The sequence below is a fragment of the Lemur catta genome, chromosome 4, assembly GCF_020740605.2.
Source record: "Lemur catta isolate mLemCat1 chromosome 4, mLemCat1.pri, whole genome shotgun sequence".
Taxonomy (NCBI): Eukaryota; Metazoa; Chordata; class Mammalia; order Primates; family Lemuridae; genus Lemur; species Lemur catta.
In genome coordinates, this window is record NC_059131.1 from 32,319,812 (window position 1) to 32,340,944 (window position 21,133).

Genomic DNA, 21,133 nt, shown 5'->3' on the forward strand with positions numbered 1-21,133 from the left:
TCATATCTGTTCCTCCTCATTCTTTCATATTCTCTGTCTCTCTCTCAGTGTATAGTGAGCTTCATCTATGGCCCTTTGGTGACTGGTGACTCTAAGCCAGTCAATTAGCTAGATGCTGTGAGTAAAATGGTAATAAAAACAGACACAGGCCCAGTCCCTGATCTTTTGGAATTAAGGTTAGTGAGGAAGACAGTTGTTAATCATATACTCACTCTAAGGAATATATAATGACACATTAAGTTCTCTGAAGGAAAAGAGTGGTCGTGTGAGGGTACATAATGAGTAGCCTCCCCCAGACTGGAGACATTGGGAGGCTTCTTTGAGGAAATAATGCTTCTGCCAAGTTCAGAGGAGATGGGAGTGGAAACATCAAAATAGGTAGAAAAGGGAATTTAAATGTGTATAGAAGGAGGCTGTTCAGCTTGTTTCGGGAACTCAGATGACACCAGTGGAGCTGGAGCATATACCTTCTCAAACAGATAAATTTTAATGCTCTTTGGGATATAGTCAGAAACCAGATTTTCTTTGTTTTTTTAAAAAAAATATTTTCTTTCATGTATTAGCAGAAGGTACTACTTAATAAACAGTGTTAACTGACCAGTTCACATTAACTACACCAAAATAAAGGGATTTTGATAGTTTTATTTGAATCTTATACCCCATAAATTAAGAAATCTATAAAATGTCAGACCAAGAGCCAGGTGGAATTATTGGAGTAGTATTGAATTCCTTCACAGGCCTCCTTTTGGAAGATGTTCACAGACTTAAAATTGGAATTTGAGAAGTGAAGGCACTATATAACATAAAGAAAGTAATAACCTTTAATCCAGTTCAGTATTTCTTTTTCTAATAATCTATCCCACAGAAATACCCACATAAGTGGGCAGAGTATTCCAGTATATTCTAGTTCTTCTTTGCCATATTTTTTGTAACAGTGAAAAATTAGGGGGGAAACTTGCATGTTTATTAATAGGGGAACAATTAGATAAATACGATGCATTCATGTTTTGGACTCCTCCCTCATACAGTTAGCCGCTTAAGGCCACCCACTATTTGAACAGACTCCATTGATTTCAATAAATGGTGGCTGTGAATCTTTGGAGCTTCTTTATTCAGGCACTCATGAGCTTCTTTATTCAGGCACTCAGGGGACTATTCAGCTTTGGTAGCTAAGGTTTTAAAATTATACGTTCCTAGAGATAAGCAAAAGTGCTTAAATAATGGAAATCTAATAGGTGCTACTCCTGGAGGAACCTGTTTCCATTGATGGCAGCCTTCATCTATGGCCCTTTGGTGACTGGCAAGAACAGCAGGCTGGAAGAGTTGGACTTTCCAGATGATTATTTTAGTTCTGCTTAGTGCTGGAGCAGTAGTTCTCAAACTGTGGACCCTGCACCAGCAGCCTCAGGACCACATGGAAACATGTTAGAAATGCAAATAATTAGGCCCCACTTCAGGCCCACTGAGTCAGAATTTCTAGGGGTGAAGCCCAGGAGTCTGGATTTTGACAAGTCTCCACGTAATTCCTACATGTGCTAAGTTTTGAGAAGCACTGACTTAAAGGTCCTCATCTCTGCCTCTGCCTTTTGGCCTCACTCTTTGTGGAAGGAGCCAGCTCCTAGACCTAGCCTGCCTTAGATATTTATATAGAACAGGTTCAGGCATTTCCTCTTGCTTTTGTTGGAACCAAATGAAATGACTTCTGTGTCTAAAACTATTCCTAATAATCCATACCTCATCGATGCTTAATACATACTAACTCTGATTATGATGGCTGTGATTGGAATTGAAATGAAATTTGGGTGGGGTGTGGGGGCTCATGCCTGTAATCCCTAGCATTTTGGAAGGCTGAGGCAGGAGGATCGCTTGAGGCCAGGAGTGTGAGACCAACCTGAGCAACACAACAAGACCTCCTCTCTACAAAAAAAGAGAAAAATTAGCCAGGTGTGGTTGCATGTGCCTGTAGTCTCAGCTTCTCAGGAGTCTGAGGCAGGGGGATTGCTTGAGCCCAGGAGTTTGAGATTGCAGTAGGCTGAGCGTCGTGGCTCATGCCTGTAATCCTAGCATTCAGGGAGGCTGAGGCGGGAGAATTGCTTGAGGTCATGGGTTCAAGACCAGTCTGAGCAAGAGCGAGACCCTGTCTCTACTGAAAATAGAAAGAAATTAACTGGACAACTAAAAATAGAAAAAATTAGCCAGGCATGGTGGCTCACACCTGTAATCCCAGCTACTCAGGAGGCTGAGGCAGGAGGATCCCTTGAGCCCAGGAGTTTGAGGTTTCTGTGAGCTTTGCTGGATACAGTATTCTTTGATCGCAGCTTATGTTCTTTCAACATTTTGAAAATGTCATCTCACTCCCTCCTGGCCTATATGGTTTCTGCTGAGAAGTCTGTTGCCAGACGAATTGGAGCTCCTTTGTATGTTATTTGCTTCTTTTCTCTTGTTGCCTTTAGAATCTTCCCTTTGTCCTTGACCTTTGAAAGTTTGATTATTATATGCCTTCAGGTAATAATTATTTGGGTTAAATTTCTTTGGTGTTTTCTGACCTTACTGTACCTGGATATTTATCTCTTTCTCAAGTTTTGGAAAGTTTTCTGTTTTTATTTATTTGAATAAGCTTTCTACCCCTTGCTTTTGCTCAACTCCCTCTTGAATACCAATAATTCTTAGGTTTGGTCTTTTGAGGTAATTTTTTATATCTTGTAGTCAATATTCAATATTTCTTTCTTTTCATTCTTTTTTGTTTTTTCTCCTTTATGTATTTTCAAATACCCTGTATTCAGTATCAGTGATTCTTTTCTCTGCTTGATCCATTCTGCTGTGGAGAGCCTCTAATGAATTTTTCAGTTCAGAGAATGTATTTCTCATTTCCAAGATTTCTGTTTGATTTTTGAAACTTATTTTAATATCTTTGTTAAATTTCTCTAATAAATTTCTGAATTGCTTTTCTGTGTTATCTTGGAGATTACTGAGTTCCCTAAAAACTGCGATTTTGAATTCCTTGTGAGTTCACATATTGCCTTTGCTAGGATCAGTCACTGGTTCCTTGCTTCGTCCATTTCGGGAGGTCATGGTTCCCTATTTGCTGTTGTTTCTCATAGATGTATATCTATGTCTTTGCATTTGAAGTATTAGTTTACTTATGCCAGTCTTCTCTGTCTGGCTTGTTTTGGTTTTTACTGGATAAGTTTGCTTGGAGATTCTTTGTAATTTACCTGTTGATTATCTTTCTTCCCCTTGCCCCTCCTTCTGCTAGGTCACTGCCTCCTTTTTAGCACTAGATGGCACCTTAAGCTCAAGTTTGCCTTGATTCTAGTAAACAATCAAGGTGCCACTCGTCCAGAATGGGAGGATTCCCAAAAAAGATGTCCCAATAGAGTGGAAAGGCTGGGTAGGAGTTTGTGCCCAGGGAACCTGTCCAACAAACCTCCTGCAGTGTGGTGCTGCTGAACAGCCACTCTGATTTGGTGTCTCCTTTGGCCAAGTTACAGAGCAGAGTTTCCAGGGCTGAGGAAACTCCTTTCTCTCTACCTGTCATCAGGAGTATTCCTCCCTTCAGTCACTCCCGATGCTTCCAGTGGATTGAGGCAGGGACTGGTCTCCTGCCAGGGATCCCAAGATGGCAGGGAGACTGATTGTTTACCTTGATCTCATTTTTCTCCAATGTAGAAACCTTGAGTCGTGAGGCAATTTTTCTCACTCTTGGTGCAGGGCAGATTGGGGAGAGGGGCATCACAGATATGGAGGTCCTATTCTCTTACCGTCAGCTCAGAGTTTGTTTTCATTTCTCTGTGGCCGCAGGAACCGTTCATCCTCATATATGAGTTGGTTATTGCTGGTGACAATCTCAGTGCTGCGTATCGGTTTTTGGTTTTCTGTTGGGCAGGGAGAGGTAGGGGAGTGAAGCCAGCTTGCTTCTATGCCACCATTTTGAAACCAGAAGTCTGGAATTCTCCCTGGGAGGGCTTTCATCATAAACTTTATTCTCTTTGTTTTATATTGCTTTGCTGGTATCATTTTGAATTTAGAATGTTTCTATTGCCCAGCCATATTCTTCTATCTGTTTAACAATCCCACATTACTTGCCATCATGTAGACATGGATAAAAACAGAGCTTAGGATCTATTTTTTCAGGAAACTACTCTGATTCATGAGCTGGGCTAGGTGAGCAGATGATTAGAATCATGGGTTAGGAGGAGCTTTGCAAAGTATACCCACCATGTTTCCCCAGAGATTTGGACCTGCCACCCTCTCCTTCCCTGCTATTTGAGGTGATTACTGGGAGGGATGCTGTGACTGACAGGGGTATGTCCTTTCCTTAAGTATGCAGGAAGAAAAGGACTGAAAATCCAGTTGTACCTAATTGGGCACACATCTAGCAACTCCCAGATCTAAATCTCTCCTTTCCAGCCACTGTGTTGTCATGACAGTATTCAGGTGTGTCAAGGTGTTGCTTTACCCATACCACTGTCACAGCGTGTAGAGCATTTAAAGCACTCGTGCCTGATTTGCAGCCTAAAGTCAGAGCCCCATGTCTCACGTATAAACGACATAGTGAATAATCACAGAAGGTCACCAATTTGATGAAGACCTCCTGGGAAAACAAAAGCCATGTCATGTTTCAAAAAATGTAAACTATTTTTGAGCTCCTAAAGCTGCTTATCAGAATATGGCCAAAAAGTCAAAACACATTGAAATGTACAAATATTATCTTTTAGATTTTTGGAGAAAATTGCACCTTCCCCCTCTTATTTAATGTTGATACTGTGTTGCTTTTTAGTTGAAACCTTCATTCCTATTCCCTGGTATGTCCAAAGTATTCAGGAAAGATCATGGGTATTTTGAAGATTGGGTTTATTCAGCCCACTGAAATAAAGGGTTACATCATGCGTTCCTTACAAGACAGGGCATATTTAATTTCACTTGGTGTCTGAGGTCCTTTCTCAGTAACACTTATGGATTTGGTTTTTCAGGGCATAAAAAATAGCATAGAAGGGTTCCTTAACCTTAACATCAACCTTAAAGCAGTTTTTCCTTATTTTGCTGAAAATGTTGTATATAACAGAAACGGAGGTCATTGACAATAATGGTCTAAGTTCGTATCACTTGGAAAACTATGTTAAAACATCCCCATCTTGGTCTTTTGGATTTATGTTTACTTTCTTCCTTAGCAAGAATATCTTTTATGAGAAATTTTCTCTTTTTTTACAGACTATATTTCTCAGTGCAAGCTCGTGGAGAGACTGATAGAGAAAAGTTGCTATTAATGTATCAGACAAATGATCAAATAATAAATGGACTTTTTCCTCTGAACAAGGATCTGGCATTAGAAATGGCAGCTCTTTTAGCTCAGGTAACTTCCATGTTATGTAGAGTAATATATTGAAATGAGAAGATACTAATTTCTACATGAATTAAATGTAGTAAAGCAGTATACCTTCAGTAATTCTTTCAATTAATTTTGCTATAATTAATCCCTTAAAAATTACAGGCATTATAATTACAGTTTGACTCTGAATTTCTAACAGTTGCAGTGAGGTAGAATGAGACAGTACTCCATAAAGAGAATCAGTCTCTTGATTATCTTAAAAGTATACCACCAGACTTTGCATTTAATAAGGGAATTTGAGTGTAATTCTGAGGGCACCATGCTAAAATTGTTTAGTAATCTCATAGGAATTAGTCTTTGAAAAGGCCAGAGCACTTTCTTTTATTTACCTATTATATCAATTAGGATCAAGTTCACCCTTTTATAAACACACACATGTGTGCAAATTAATAATGACTTAATCAGAATAGAAGTATATTTGTCTCTCACAAAGACAGGCATCTTGCCACCTCAGCAAAGCTGATAGGGGAATGAGCTTTATCCTGCTCTCCATGGTGCTATCCCTGGGGTGTCATCTCCATGATTCTTCCTGGAGGTGTGCCAGGGCTCCAGCTATGATGTCAATGTTCCAGGCATCAGGATGGGGGAGGGCTGAAACGGGCATGCCCTGCCACCTATGCAAAAACTTCTCAGCAGTCACATAGAACACTTCCATTTATGTCTCTCTGGTCGGGATCTAGTCCTGTGGCCTTGCCTACCTACAAGAGAGTCTGAGGAATGTGGTCTTAGCTGGGTGGCAGTGTGCCCAGCTAAATTCAAGGTTTTTATTACTGAAGAAGAAGAAGATGGTCATAAGGGGCAACACACAGTCTCTACCACACCTGAGTCTTTGCACAGGTTAATTAGGGAAAATGTTAAAGCAACCCTATGATATTTCATCCAGACCAGTAGCTTCTCATTCTACACTCCACCACAGGACATCTCATTCATTCTTTTTATTTTATCCACCAGCTCTGCCAGTAATACCCAATTTTTTTCTCTCCAGTTCATACATCTTTCATGGGCACCTTAAATTCAACATATTGAAAACAGAGCTAATAATCCCTTCTCTTTCTCCCCTCCTCTGTATATTCATTGTGATATTGCCTCCACTCAGTTCCCCAAGCAACCTTCAAACCCAGGAATCATCACCTGCAAGTCCCACCCTGTCATCTTTCCCACCAGTCAACACGTCCTGCCACTCTTAACTCTTAGATATTTTTCAGTCTTAGATATTTTTAACTCTTAGATATTGTTTCATCCTCTCTTTGCTGACTGCCACTGCTGTGCTTCAGACCATCATCACACCCTGCCTGCAGCAGACTTGTAAGCAATGTGACTTTCTCTGGTCTGCTCCTCACAAATTTATCCTTCACACAGATGCTAGATGGATTTTTCCACCTATCTATTGCTGCATAACAAATTACTCCAAAACTCAAGTCAGTAAAGACAGTAATTTGGGCAGGAAAGTGAAAGGGCAGCTTGTCTCATGGCATCAGCTGGCACAGCTTGAGAGGGTGGGTTATGACTCCATGGCTGAGGGCTGGAATCATTTGAAGGCTCGTTCACGCACATGTCTGGTGGCTAATGCTGGCTGTTAGTCAGGGCTGATCCTGGGACTGTCAGCTGGAACACCTATACACGGTCTCTTCATGTCACTGCTTATGCCTTCTTCCAGAATAGTGGTTGGGTGGCAAGAACAACGTCCCAAAAGAGAGACAAGAAGTGGAAGCTGCCATTTTTTAAGGCCTGGGCCTGGAAACAGGCATAGTGTCACCTGTGCATGGAGATTTGTTAGGCAGCACTAGTAACAGGGATGGAGATAGAGCAAATCTGTCATTCTCTTATTTACATACAAGGACTTTCACAATCTGAACTCTGCTTTCCTCTCCAGCCTCAACATTCCCTTGAATTTTACACTGTAATAAAACATAAACTATAATTCCACCTATAATTCCCTAGCTTGTATATGGCTCACTTTTTCTTACCTATTTCTCTCCTTTGCCTGGAACATCTCTATCCCCACCTCTTCACCTGTTAACTTCATCTTATCTTTCAGTTTCCATCATAGGTGTCACTTATTCCAGAAAACCTTCCTGAGTCTTGCCTGGTTGAGTTAAATGTCCCTCTTGGGGTGTCTGTAATGTTTTATTGCTGTCCTGACCACAGTAGTTTGTATTAATAATTATTTATTTAGGCTTCTGTTTTGCACCACTGACTGCAGCCTTCCTGAGGGCCAGGGCTGTTCCTGTTCATCTTCGCATCTAGCACAGCCTTACACATAGTCCATTTTCCATAAGTGTCCTTGGAGGAATAAATAGTTGGTAATTTAGTTTACTTTTAAAATAATTTTATGATCATCTAAGCTTTAAAGTATTAGTGCTACACTGAGTGTTCTCTTTCTATAAGTGATGAAAACCTGAGGAAAAGAGAATAGGGCACATATTTTCTTGGTGATAGGATTAGGAATGACTTCCTGTGACTTGCCATTCTAGGGTTTAGCCTTCTAAAGGCATGGATTCGCTGTCAAAATCACTCATGTTTTTACAAATTGAAGTTAGGCTTTTTGCTTTAACTTTCAATTTTGTCAAGAAAACTTCTTTAAGAAAAATTATAATATACTTTGGAGATACATACTTCTAACATTTTTTTGATGAATTTGAGGAAGGGGAAGAAAGGTTAAGACTACACACCAAGAAAATTTCGAGCATGTAACTAACTTAAAATGTATAATTTCTTTACCTGTAAAAGGAAAATTAATGCCTATGATCTCTTTTCCTTAGAATAGTTTTGTGAAGATAAATGAAATATACTAAAGAAATCTGAGCTCTGTAGAAAAAGTTATTTCTATGGTAGATTTGAATATCTGTAGGTCCTTGTTGATATTCCCTGTGTTAATTAGAAAATTCTTGGAGCTAATCCTTAATTATTGTATGTAGTGTCTGGTAAGGCATCATGTTCATGTGGGGCATGTTGGGAATTATGAGTTGATTTTCCATCATTCTGCAAACATTCATTGTGTTTATTCTATGCCACATATTACCTCAGGTTCCAGGGAAGGGAGACATTGAGCTTGGACCTACCACTAAAAGCTTCTCTGTGAGGCAAGGTTGCCTTGAATGGTCTACTATTTTTTTAACTATTGTTTCTATGACTGCCATATCCTTGGGGGTTAAATCCTGGCCTCAGGTTTCACAGGTAGCTGTGGTGAGTGCTAGCCTGCTTGCGGGGAGGATTTCAGTATGTTTGAAGAGCTGTTGGACAGTTTTTATTTGGTGTGAAGAAATCAGGAAGAATATTTGACTAGGTAGAAGATGGGGATTTATAGAAACAACAAAAAATGAGGAATGGAAGCTGAACAGCAAAGTCAAGGCAAGTAACCACCAAGTAAGAAACTGGATCAAAGAACCTAGAAAATTATAAGCATAGGCTGTAAGGGCACAGATCAGCTGAGGAATTTAGACAGTAACTGACCCGTTAAGAACTAGAAGAGAGGAGCCACAGGGGTCAGAATCTCAGAGGCTGGTTGTACTAAACTTGCCTGGAGGCAGAGGGCCCTTTTAAGAGGAGACCTGGGGCTTTCTATAAGACCATTCCAGTCTTGGTGGAACCCTCCATCTGATTCTTGGGGAGTGCTATAGGAAATGCTGTGAATGTTCAGTAGGACATTCACCTGAACGTCCCTCATCACATCTTCCTCTTGGAACCCTCTTTGGTACCCTATACAAACCACTTAACACGTTTTATTACAAGTATTTGTTTATGCTTCATTCTCTCCTCCCAAATAGTAAACTCTTTGAGAGCAGGGACTGCTCAAATTTTTCCTTTCTTACATCACTTAGCACAGTGCCTATCCTATGGTGGGGACTCAGTATAGTTTAGGATGAATGAGGGGTAGGTGAGTTGATGGAGAGATGGGTGGGTGAGTAGTTGACTGGGTAGGTAGAGAATGGCAACTGTGTAGCCTATTAGTAAAGATAGGGGCTGAACATTTTTTCTTTAAGGGAGAAAGGGGAATGAAGGGGTCCAGTCCCAGGAATAATAGATGAGTAGAATGAGGGGTGAATATAGTAATATTTATGGATAAAATCTAGGAAGAAAGTAATGAGAATATGGTTCTTGCTCCCATTCCATTCAGTAAAGACCCTTAAAAGTTCAACTAATACTTTTTTGACATTTCTTATAGCTTTATAACTTTTTTTGCCTTTTATTTTTAACTTCCATTTCCCCTCATTGTTATCAATTAAAGTGATACCTTAAAAATGCAAAATTATCCTGAGTTATAGGCAATAACAGAGTAGTGGCCTTTAGCAAATATTACTCAATGGTGATAGTAACCTAGGGAGATTAATGTAAAAATGGAACTGAAATGTTTAAATTGTAGATTTTTTCAAAATTAGAATTCAAATGAAATTTAGATTTAATAACAGTTCTTACATATGATTATAAATTCCATAATTATATAATCATGACAAATAGATTTATGTATTACATGTTAAAAAAGACTGTTTAGTAAAAATAAAACTGATTTTCTTTTTAGAAACTCTTTTCAATAGCCTATATTTTCTCTTTTTGGGGTTTCCAATTAGGTGGAGATTGGAGATTTTGAAAGACCTTTCTCAACTCCAGCAGGACATATTACTAATCAGTGCAAAGCAAATCAAACTCTAAAACAAGTCATAGAGAAATTTTATCCTAAAAGATACAGAGATGGCTGTTCTGAGGAACAGTTAAGGTAAGAAAATATTTGTAACTCTTCAAAGGGTAGAGACAAACTAGTTTTTTGGCAGTATTTTTCTGGTCAAATTTTAAAGGTATAAACGATTTATGTCAGTTTTCTCCAGAGTTTTAAATACTATTGAACCCCAAGAGATTATAGATAATTTTATTTAACATGTGCCCAGAAGCTTTACAATCTATATTTAAAATTTTTTTAATGTCAAAACCACAATGAGATATCACTTACCTCCAGTGAGAATGGACTTTATCAAAAAGTCCCAAAACAATAATTGTTGACATGGATGCAGAGAGATAGGGACACTCACACACTGCTGGTAGGACTGCAAACTAGTACAACCTCTGTGGAAGGTAATATCGAGATACCTCAAAGAGCTACAAGTAGACCTACCATTTGATCCAGTAATCCATTCCTGGGCTTCTACCCAAAGGAATAAAAGACATTCTATAAAAAAGACATCTGCACTAGAATGTTTATAGCAGCACAAGTCACAATTGCAAAGATGTGGAAACAAACCAAGTGCCCATCAATACATGAATGGATTAATAAAATGTGCTATATATATACCAAGGAGTTCTACTCAGCCACAAAAAACAATGGTGATCTAGCACCTCTTGTATTATCCTGGATGGAGCTGGAGCCCATTCTACTAAGTAAAGTATCACAAGAATAGAAAAACAAGCACCACATGTACTCACCATCAAATTAGTATTAACTGACCAACACTTAAGTGCACATATAGTAATAACATTCATCGGGTGTCGAGCAGGTGGGGGGGATGGGAATATATACACCTAATGGGTGCAGTGCACACTGTCTGGGGGATGGACATGCTTGAAGCTCTGACTCCGGTGGGACAAAGGCAATATATGTAACCTAAACATTTGTACCCCTGTAATATGCTGAATTAAAAAATAATAATAATAATAAATAAATTTTTAAAAAATTTAAATGAAAAAAATTATCTTAATTTAGATCTACTTTTCATTTCATCTTATTCATTCTTGTCCAAATTAATCCTGATAATAAAGAAGAGAAAAAATTTTGCTAATAATCTTTAATTTTATGAGGTGCTTATCAAAAAATTTTTATCTCCTAGGATATTCCATTGTAAACAAATTAAAACTATCTTCTTACACAAGACTTTTTAATATAAAGTTTTTAATTAAATTCTACTAATTTGGAGTTTTGATTTTAGAGAATAAAGAAAAGCCGATTTGATTAAAAATAGAGGCAAATCCAATTTACCATGAGTTTTCTTTTCTTTTAAGACAAGGTCCTCACTCTGTTACCCAGGCTGGAGTGGCGTGGTGTGATCATAGCTCACTGTAACCTTGAACTCCCAGGCTCAAGCAATCCTCTTGCCTCAGCCTCCTGAGTAACTGGGACTACAGGTGTGTGCCACCATGCCCAGCTAATTTTTCTTATTTTTTTGTAGAGGCAGGGTCTCACTATGTTGCCCAGGCTTGTCTTGAACTCCTGGCCTCAAGCAATCCTCCTGCCTCAGCGTCTCACAGTGCTGAGATTACAGGCATAAGCCATTGTGCCCAGCCAACCATGAATTTTCCAAAATAGAAACATTTAAGATCAGTCTTTTGTCTGTGTAGAGTAAGTGGTTGCCTTCATGATTTGATTTGAGAAGTTTGTCCCTGCATCCAACATCTCTCCAAGTCAGGAGTGGTAGTACCTAAAATTCTACCTTTAGGGATTCATTTTTGGGCTCTACTGCTTGTACTTTTCTTTAAAAATGAAAATACTCCCATGAGAAATTACCTTGTAAACTAATTTACACTAAGGTTTGATGACAGCTACTCAGAATTTTAAAATTTACCTGCTAGGGGTAACCTGGGTGATGCTGAGGACACTAGTAGTATGAGAATTTGGTGAAAGGAATGCTCCAAAAAGGACAAGAGATGGACAAAGGTGAGATGAGAGTCACAAAACCTTTACCTGGCTTATGCCTAGGTATCACAGTTGTGCCTAGGATTGGCTCAAGGAGAGCTTTATCTTGGGAAGATGATAGACTGTTTATATTTTTGCTTTTGTGTGTTTTTTGTTGTTGTGGTGGTGGTGGTGGTTGTTCTTTTCTTTTTTTAGGCAGCTTTGCCAGCGACTGTCAACCAGATGGATGGCCCTCCGAGGACACAGTGCTTCTGATTGTGTACGAATTTATTTGACAGTAGCCAGGAAGTGGCCATTCTTTGGTGCCAAGTTGTTTCTTGCAAAAGTAAGAAAGAATGGGAAAGAGATGCATAATAAAAACTTTTGTGTACATAGTCAACCCCAGATTGACCCCAGATTTAGTATATTTGGCTTTCTTAAAAAATGAAGAAATATCCAACAATGTAAAGAAAACAATGAAGGGACACTAGGGAAAACGCAGGAAAGCTTCTCCATGCTTTCTCTTCTTAACTTTCCTCTACCCCCAATCATTTCTTAGGCTCGTTAGGCGAATCAGTTTGTAAACAGCAGCTGAACTCTGCTTTCTTCTCTTCATTCACTCATTTGCTCTCTCACTCATTTGTTCATTTATTAAGTATTTACTGAGTTCTGTTTGCCAAACATTGAGCTAAGCTCTAAGGATACATAAACCCATGGTTTCAGATGGGTTGTACTCGAACTTCCAGGGGCCAGTTCATTTAGTGTAGCCCAGGGTTGCAACAGGCCTGTAAACACACCACTGTATGGTAAACACCGTGAGGAGTGACACGAATAGAGTGCTGCAGAAACACTGCAAAGGGAGATGAGCCCCGCCGGGGGAACGGCCAGCCCTCACTCTTAGGGAAAAATTGTGCCTTTCTTCCTTTTCTTTCTATTGAACCATGTCACTTTGTATTCTCTCAGGCTTTTGAGATACATCCTGTCTTGTGTTTTATTTTTCTGTGTGGCTGTTTTATCCTCATTATTAAGTTGTACCCTCTTTGAGGGTACAGACTCACTGATACTGAAGTCTTCCTCTGGTGCCCACCATAATGCTTTGCATATAATTACCACTTACTAAATATTTGCTAAATAGCTGTGCAACTTTGGCAAGTTGGTTAATCTCTCTGGACCTCAGTTTCCTCATCTATTAATGAACAACTTGGACTAGAAAAGTAAAATCTAAGGTATTTTCCAACTCTGATTCTATAAGTGGCTGCTATATTATTGTTAGGTAAGAAATTATTTTTGCTACTGGAGCTGGAAGCTGTATACTACGTTAGTTAACAGAAAGATAATAAGGTTAATATTCTTAAACATCTATAAAATTAATGTATTTGAGGAGTTGAACATGTTTTTTAAAGATATAAGGAACTGTAGATCAGCATGGATTTTAATTTTAACTTCAGCATTGGAAGGAATATTAAATATCCTTCTCTGCTCTAATAATATGGTCTGTCCTTGCTGGCACAAAACATGTAATCATATTGCTTTAGAAGTTGCATCATGGCAGGTAACTTTTTGCTTACTTTTTTCTTTTTCTTTTTTTTTTGAGACTGAGTCCTTCTCTGTCACACAGACCAATGTGCCATAGTGTCGTCATAGCTCACTGCAACCTCAAACTCCTGGGCTCAAGCGATCCTCCTGCCTCAGTCTCCCAAGTAGCAGTGACTACAGGCATGTGCCACCATGCCCAGCTAATTTTTCTATTTTTGTAGAGACAGGGGTCTCATTCTTGCTCAAGCTAGTCTCAGATTTCTGGACTCAAGCAATCCTCCCACCTTGGCCTCCCAAAGTGCTAGGATTACAGGCATGAGCCACTGTACCCAGCCACACTTTTCTTTGTAACAGGGCAGCATCCCCTTTATTGCTTAATGCTGTCCTTTTTTGGTTTATGTGTGGTAAAACACACGTAACAAAATTTACCATTTTAACCATTTTTAAATATACAGTTCTGTGGCATTATTTTTTTTTTATTTTTATTTTTTTGAGGCAGAGTCCCGCTCTGTCATCCTGGCTAGAGTGCTTTGGCATCAGCCTAGCTCACAGCAACCTCAAACTCCTGGGCTCAAGCAATCCTTCTGCCTCAGCCTCCCGAGTAGCTGGGACTACAGGCATGCACCACCATGCCCAGCTAATTTTTTCTATGTATTTTTAGTTGTCCAACTAATTTCCTCCTTCCTTCCTTCCTCCCTCCCTCCCTCCCTCCCTCCCTCCTTCCCTCCTTCCCTCCTTCCCGTCTCGCTTTGTTGCCCAGGCTAGAATGAGTGCTGTGGTGTCAGCCTGGCTCACTCACAGCAACCTCAGACTCCTGGGCTGAAGCGATTCCAGTGCCTCAGCCTCCGGAGTAGCTGGGACTACAGGCATGCGCCACTATGCCCGGCTAATTTTTTCTATATAGATTTTTAGTTGGCCATATAATTTCTTTCTATTTTTAGTAGAGACGGGGTCTCACTCTTGCTCAGGCTGGTCTTGAACTCCTGACCTCAAGTGATCCACCCGCCTCGGCCTCCCAGAGTGCTAGGATTATAGGCGTGAGCCACCACGCCCCGCCTCTTTCTATTTTTTAGTAGAGACAGGGGTCTCACTCTTGCTCAGGCTGGTCTCGAACTCCTGAGCTCAAACAACCCGCCCACCTGGGCCAGCCTGTGGCATTAAGTATTAATACATTCACACTGTTGTGCTACTATCACCACCATTCATCTCCAGAACTTTTTTATTTTCCTAAACTGAAGCTACCCATTAAATACTAACTCCCCATTCCTCATTCCTTTCTCTTTATTCTATTTTTATTAGATATCGAATATCAGATTTAATAACTTTCAGGAAAAGTGTTCAATTATAATAATAATCCTTTACTTTGTAATAGTACTACACACCTTATCAAGCACATCAATATATTTTGTTTTATTAGGATTTTGGTAATTATAGAAACCCTAAAAGCTCTGTTGACTATTAACCTCTTAAAACAGAAGAAAACTAAGATATAAACATTATTGTTCCTATGTTAAAGATGAGAAAATCAAGCCTCAAAGAGATTAAGTAGCTTGGCCAAATGCATATGTTAATAAATGGCAGATTGGGGTCTCAAAGCCAGGTCTTCTAATAACACATTCTCTGCTCTTTCTAGTATACCACACTGCCTCTTCCCCAAGAGAGATTTTTAATAAGTTTGTTGTTGTTGTTGTTATTGTTTAATTGCAAATGTTACAGGCCATCTAGACTGAAAAATATTTCTGTAATTTTCCTTAGCATTTATAAAATAGTATATTTTCACTTCTTCATAGCCCATAACTGCATCATCACTTGGAAATACTTTCATGTGGCTGGCTATACATGAGGATGGTTTAAGCATCTTGGAATACAACTCCATGGTAAGATTAAACCCTAAAATTTAGCACTGAGTCAACTATTTTTTCATTGATAAATATACTGTAAACAGAAGGTAATGCTATCTTAGTCTGATTTTTCTCATATGCAGAAAACATTCTTCCTAATATTATATAATGAATAATCATTTTACAAGTACAACTGTGATTATCATTTAATATTTTAAAACAAGTTTCCATTGTATATGGGAAAATATTAAGATACCATTATTAAATTGTAATCACGGTTGTATTCATGAAATGACTTTTAAAAATGTTAGGAAGATTGTTTCCTGTGTAAATAAAAATCTATAAGATATCATTAAAGTAGAAACTTTAATTACCAAAGTTAAAGTTCAGTTTCACTAAGGCTTTTATAACAATTTCTATAATTTCCTATAGTATCACTTGCCAGTTCATTTGTACATATACAGATCTTAGCACTTTCACAAAATTAAAAATAGTCAAACTATGCTTTCTGTATGTATTCATTTACTTTCGGAAATTTACATTATTTTATGTCATATGTTATTTGTACAATTATTTACTAAAAATTTTATTCTTTTTTTTTTAATCTGGCAGGCAGGAATTATTAAATTCACCTGGCAGTTGTGGGCTCTTCTTACCTGTGGCTATAGTCAGAGATCACTGGAGATTTTCTGGAAACCAAACTGTCCTTTAGTGTTATAGTTACTGTTTCCCCTTATAACTGCTAAAAAACTTTTTTGAAGGAATTTATATTTTCTGAATGCCTCTTAGTTCTTGAATGGGTAACTTGAAGACAAATTATAAAATCAGTGACTTAAAGTTAATGAAAAACTGTACACCAGTTTTGAGTTACCTTAGTCAAGTAAACCAGTTCCCTAGATCCCAGGAGGTGGCCACACAGGCCAGGAAGTAAACACAGGTAGATTGCAGTTCTGAGGCATTTGATACTATAATGGTCTTCCCAGTGTTGCAAGCTAATCATTAGATATGCAGATTACTTTACTTTTAGTCTGTACATCTTTAAATTATATATTTTAAATTGTTTTAGAAATACAGTGGGAAAAATTATTTGCTGCGTATGTGACAAAGGGTTGAAATCCTTAATATAAGACACAGATGTCTTATGAAATGGTAAGAAAATTCTGAGTACATCAATAGACAGATGGACAAAGGCAATTCACAAAAAAAGAAATACAAATGTTCAACAAATGTAGTTTAAAATGTTAATCTCTTTCCAGAGATGAATACATAGCTAAAAAAATTAAAAAGTAAAAAATAAAATGTTAATCTCACTAGTGATCAAATTAATGCAATTTAAAACGTGAGATTCTACTTTTCACCAGTCAGGTTGCAGAGATTTAAAAGAATGATAATATCCACTGTCAGCAAGACAGCAGTGCTGGGAAAGTAAGTGAGTGTAACATTTCTGGAGGAGAGTTTGGAAAAATTCCTTAAAATTGTTCTAATTTTGTGAGCTAGACATTCCTGTTGTTTGGTTTTATAACCAAAGAAATTAGGTACGTGCATTATGAAATATGTCTAAACATATTCACTGTAGTATTGCTTAAGATAGTTAACAAATAAAAAATGATTTACTGGTGATGGACACACCAAAAGCCCTGACTTAAGCATTATACAAGATATCCATTGTAATGAAAAACACTTGTACCCCCTTAATCAATATTTTGAAATAATAAAAAAAGATTCAAGTATCCTGCAATAGCATGTTGATTAAATAAAAGACTGTCTATAAAATCATTTAAAATGATGTTGTACAAGTACCTCTTGTCATGGAAAGATGTTCACAATTGTTAAGTTAAAAAAAGCAGAGTGCTAAACAGCATGCATGATATTATTTGTTTATATATTTCAAAAGCTATCTATCTGGGTGAACTATATATATTTGCCAATATTTGACCATTTTAACCATAAAGTATCAGTTTCATATGGCTTTACCTAATATATATAAGAGATATCTGAAAGGACATATAAAAAATATTAACAGTGGTTTTCCACTGGATTCTGGAATATAGGTGCTTTTTATTTTTTTTGGTATTTTCTGATTTTTCTGCAGTGAGATGTTTGTTTCAGAATCAAAATGTATTTTAATTATAAAGGTAGATGATGCCTAAATAAAATTAGTACCACTACTATTTTGGATCATAATAGATTTGATTTTTAAAAAATAATTTTTGTACTATACCATAATTAATATCAGCATTTTCATGGAGATACTTATTAACCATTTTTATCGTTCTTTGAAAGTATAGAGCATATAACGTGTTTACTTTTTCTTCTCTTTGAAGAGGTTAATAGTCAGCTATGTGTACAAGAGTCTAATGACCTTTGGAGGGTACCAAGATGATTTTATGGTAGTCATTAACAATACACATTCAAAGGACAAACCAACAGAGAAGTTACTTTTTGCCATGGCAAAACCCAAGGTAAGTGGAAGCCTTTCTGCCAATTTTATGCTAGTTTTTTTTTCATACTAAAACATTTATTGAGCAAATACCACATTCCAAATGGAAAAACAGACATTACTAATAATCAAACAACCATGGGTCCAAATTCTGACTTACCTCATCTTTCCAAGCCTTGGTTTCTTTGTCTAAGAAATGACTTAACTGACCAACACTTAAGTGCACATACAGTAGTTAACATTCATTGGGTGTCGGGCAGGTGGGAGGGGGGAGGAGGGGATGGGTATATACACACCTAATGGGTGTGGTGCACACCATCTGGGGGATGGACACACTTGAAGTCCCAACTCAGGTGGGGCAAAGGCAATATATGTAACCTAAACATTTGTACCCCTGTAATATGCTGAAATAAAAAAAAAGAAATGGTATGATACTACCTACTTCTTTGGGCTTAAGAATTAAGGAAGGAAGTTTATAAAGTACTTAGCCCAGTGCCTGGTGTACGGAAGGTTCAAAATAAATTTTGGTCACGGTGTATAAGTTGTTATGGTCAGGTACTTTATACACATTATCTTATTCACTTGGTGTTATTTGCTTTTATGGACTCATTCAAGGAAAGGGGCAGGGTTTTACTTGTTCCTTTACTATTTTTAACGAAGTATGTAGTTTTAACATCTCTAAGTAAAAGCAATAAATACAAGGATTACATTCTAAGATGTAATTCTAATTTTAGTAAGACGTACAAGAAATTGATATTCCTAAAACTGTAACTGTCTTAAAATTATCAATTAAAAGAGACTACTTCAGAATATGAAGTTTTTTTAAAAGATGGAAGATTGGAAGATACCTTTCTTAATTAAATTTACACTTAAGTGAAGGCAGCTAGCCATTAAGTGCAGAAGATCGGGGCCCACTCAGTACTTTAAATAGTTGTTATGACACTGACTTTCTTAATTCATATATTCACAAATGTGGCTTTAAGATAATTGATAGAGTTGTACTACTGACTGTCGCATTTCCTAATATTACTACTGAATTTGATTGTGAGATTCACTCTTTCTGCTGGTTGAAGTAATGAAAAAATGTGTCAGTGCCTTGATGGTGCTGGACATATAAGTACTTCATTGTTTGATCTAGAAAGAAGAAAATTCTGGTGGCCTGGGCACCTGCAAATGAAGATTACCCATGGCTGATCCTCTGCTCTCTTGTGGAAGTGATGAGAACTTCTCAGGAGTATAACAATTCTGTTTTTCTTGTTTTAGATTCTGGAGATCACTCTTTTGATTGCCAGTTACATAAATAACTTCCATCAGCAAAAAGCAGCATTTCACCACCTCTCTGCTCCAGCGCTGCTCTCAGCCCGGCCCCAGGGAGCCCAGACCAGGGCAATGGGAAGCCAGCCTCTTCTGTCAAGCAGCAGACCAACCAAAGGCCCCACCTTACTCTGAAAGCATGAACTTGTCCTCTGTGCAAGAGATGCATCAGCTCCCAACAAGTTTGTTTACCGCTGGTAGCATGGTATCCACACACCAGTGTTCCAAACTGGGAGTTACTCTCTTTTACCTGATTCTTAAATATTTAAATGAATATTAACAATGAAATATAAACACAAAATTTGCCAACACACTAATTTTCTCTTAGAATAAATGGGTTAGAATTCATCAGTTTTTCCATCTCCCTCCCCTCTTGTCATCAGACACATCATTCAATATGGCTATTTTCTTTTTAATATTCTGGCGATCTTTAGAAAGGGAGATTCCAAATTCTCCTTTAGTAAAACAGTTGATTATTTGGAAATGTTCACTGCCAAAAAAGTAAATACTGTAATTAAATGTGCTTTTAATCAATGATATGGTATTTGGAAAGGAGTAGAGTACACAGTGTAAGAAACAGCTGCAGGGTGGTGTGAATGGTAAATTTTTAGAGTAAGTGCAATAAATCTTCTGGCTCTATGAATCATTAAATGAGAAAGCAGGAGTTAGGTAACCTAAACCTCCTATGTGGTATTAGAAAGTATACCCTGTCACCTTTTCAGATCACTGGAGTGTAAAATTTATAATGAGACAGTGATTCCAGACATTCCTCGACTGTCAGCATAGCCAAGTTCACTGGAATATTCCCCACATTTCACTACATTTGGTCATCTTGACCTTGCTTTGTTAAGTAATAATATCTTTGAAAACAAAGACAATCCTTAAAGCTTTGCCCCTCATACAGTCCTTTCTAATTATTGTTTGAAAATAAATTCCAAAAACATTTTTTAAAAGAAAAGAGAAAATAATTCTTCTGTCAAAGGAGGTAAAATTTTAGTTGATAACAGTTTTGAAATGTCTTACTTTATTAGGGTACGTAAATGGCGAGGGCATTCCAGTATGTGTCAAAACAATGTAATTAGTATTCATGGTAAAAATGAAACTGTGATAAGACATGAAAATTATAAAAATGTTCAATTGTAATAGTAATCATGAGTATACTTAATTTTATTTATGTATAGAATATTTGTATTTATTTTTTGACATATTTATCACTTTGTCATATTTTTTTAACCAATTTGTGAAAAATGTTAGCTGCTGAGTTAATTTGTTGGCAGAGCCTTCATATTTTCTTCTTTGCTGCTTTCTCCTTATGGCAATGTACTGTTCTCACATTAAGCCTTTTAAAAATGTTCCATCCCATATTAGCATCCCTAGAAGGGGCACAACCAAGAAATGCATTGCTTAAGTAATATTGTGCTTTATTGGTAATGACAGAAGATCAAAAAAAACCCACTGAAATAGATTTCCATTGACTATGTCCTCTACATCTTTTGAGCCACAACTACTCACTGAGTGAGCAAATTAGTTTTTGAAAATAAACTGGGTACTAGTTTGGGATGCCTCTCAGGAGCCTTTTGGCTGCAACACAGTAGAGTTTCTAAGTTTCCAGAAAGCCATTTTGTAATTAGGTGGTGAGCCAGAGCCTTGGCAGAGCTGTTGCTTATATGTGAGGCTTTATTCTCAGGCAATAGTTTATTCACCATCTGGTAAATCCCTCCCCCTAGTCTTCTTATTTAAACAGGTAGTGAAAGTTTAGCTTAAACCCATAGTACCTTAGACTTGGCATTTATTTTTGATAGAGCAGAGATAAAATATTTTGATGGAAAGAAATCAATTTTCTGTAACTGATGATGTGAAAATTTTATTTTCTGGGAAATTATATAGCCATTTGAAAAATTCAAGGTATGTTATTATGATTGGTTACAAGAGAATAATGGTAGATGTTTAATTGTAATATTTGTCTCCTATCATTTTCTTCCCTTTCAATCATAATAAATGATTTACAAAACCCA

General features: G+C 37.5%; 1 protein-coding gene across 6 annotated transcripts in view; it reads left to right on the top strand.

The window, feature by feature from the left end:
• PLEKHH2 (pleckstrin homology, MyTH4 and FERM domain containing H2) overlaps window positions 1-21,133 on the top strand; it is an 88,504-nt gene extending 67,371 nt beyond the window's left edge. For 2 of the 6 annotated variants that reach the window (XM_045549491.1, XM_045549492.1), the window contains 6 exons: window positions 5,212-5,353; window positions 9,958-10,103; window positions 12,204-12,333; window positions 15,314-15,400; window positions 17,689-17,826; window positions 19,068-21,133. In XM_045549491.1, the coding sequence (XP_045405447.1) occupies window positions 5,212-5,353; window positions 9,958-10,103; window positions 12,204-12,333; window positions 15,314-15,400; window positions 17,689-17,826; window positions 19,068-19,253 (829 nt within the window). In that variant the 3' untranslated portion in view covers window positions 19,254-21,133. Of the gene's footprint in view, window positions 1-5,211; window positions 5,354-9,957; window positions 10,104-11,377; window positions 11,398-12,203; window positions 12,334-15,313; window positions 15,401-17,688; window positions 17,827-19,067 lie in introns of those variants that run through there. The other 4 variants (XR_006734685.1, XR_006734686.1, XM_045549494.1 and 1 more) reach the window with 4 other exon arrangements.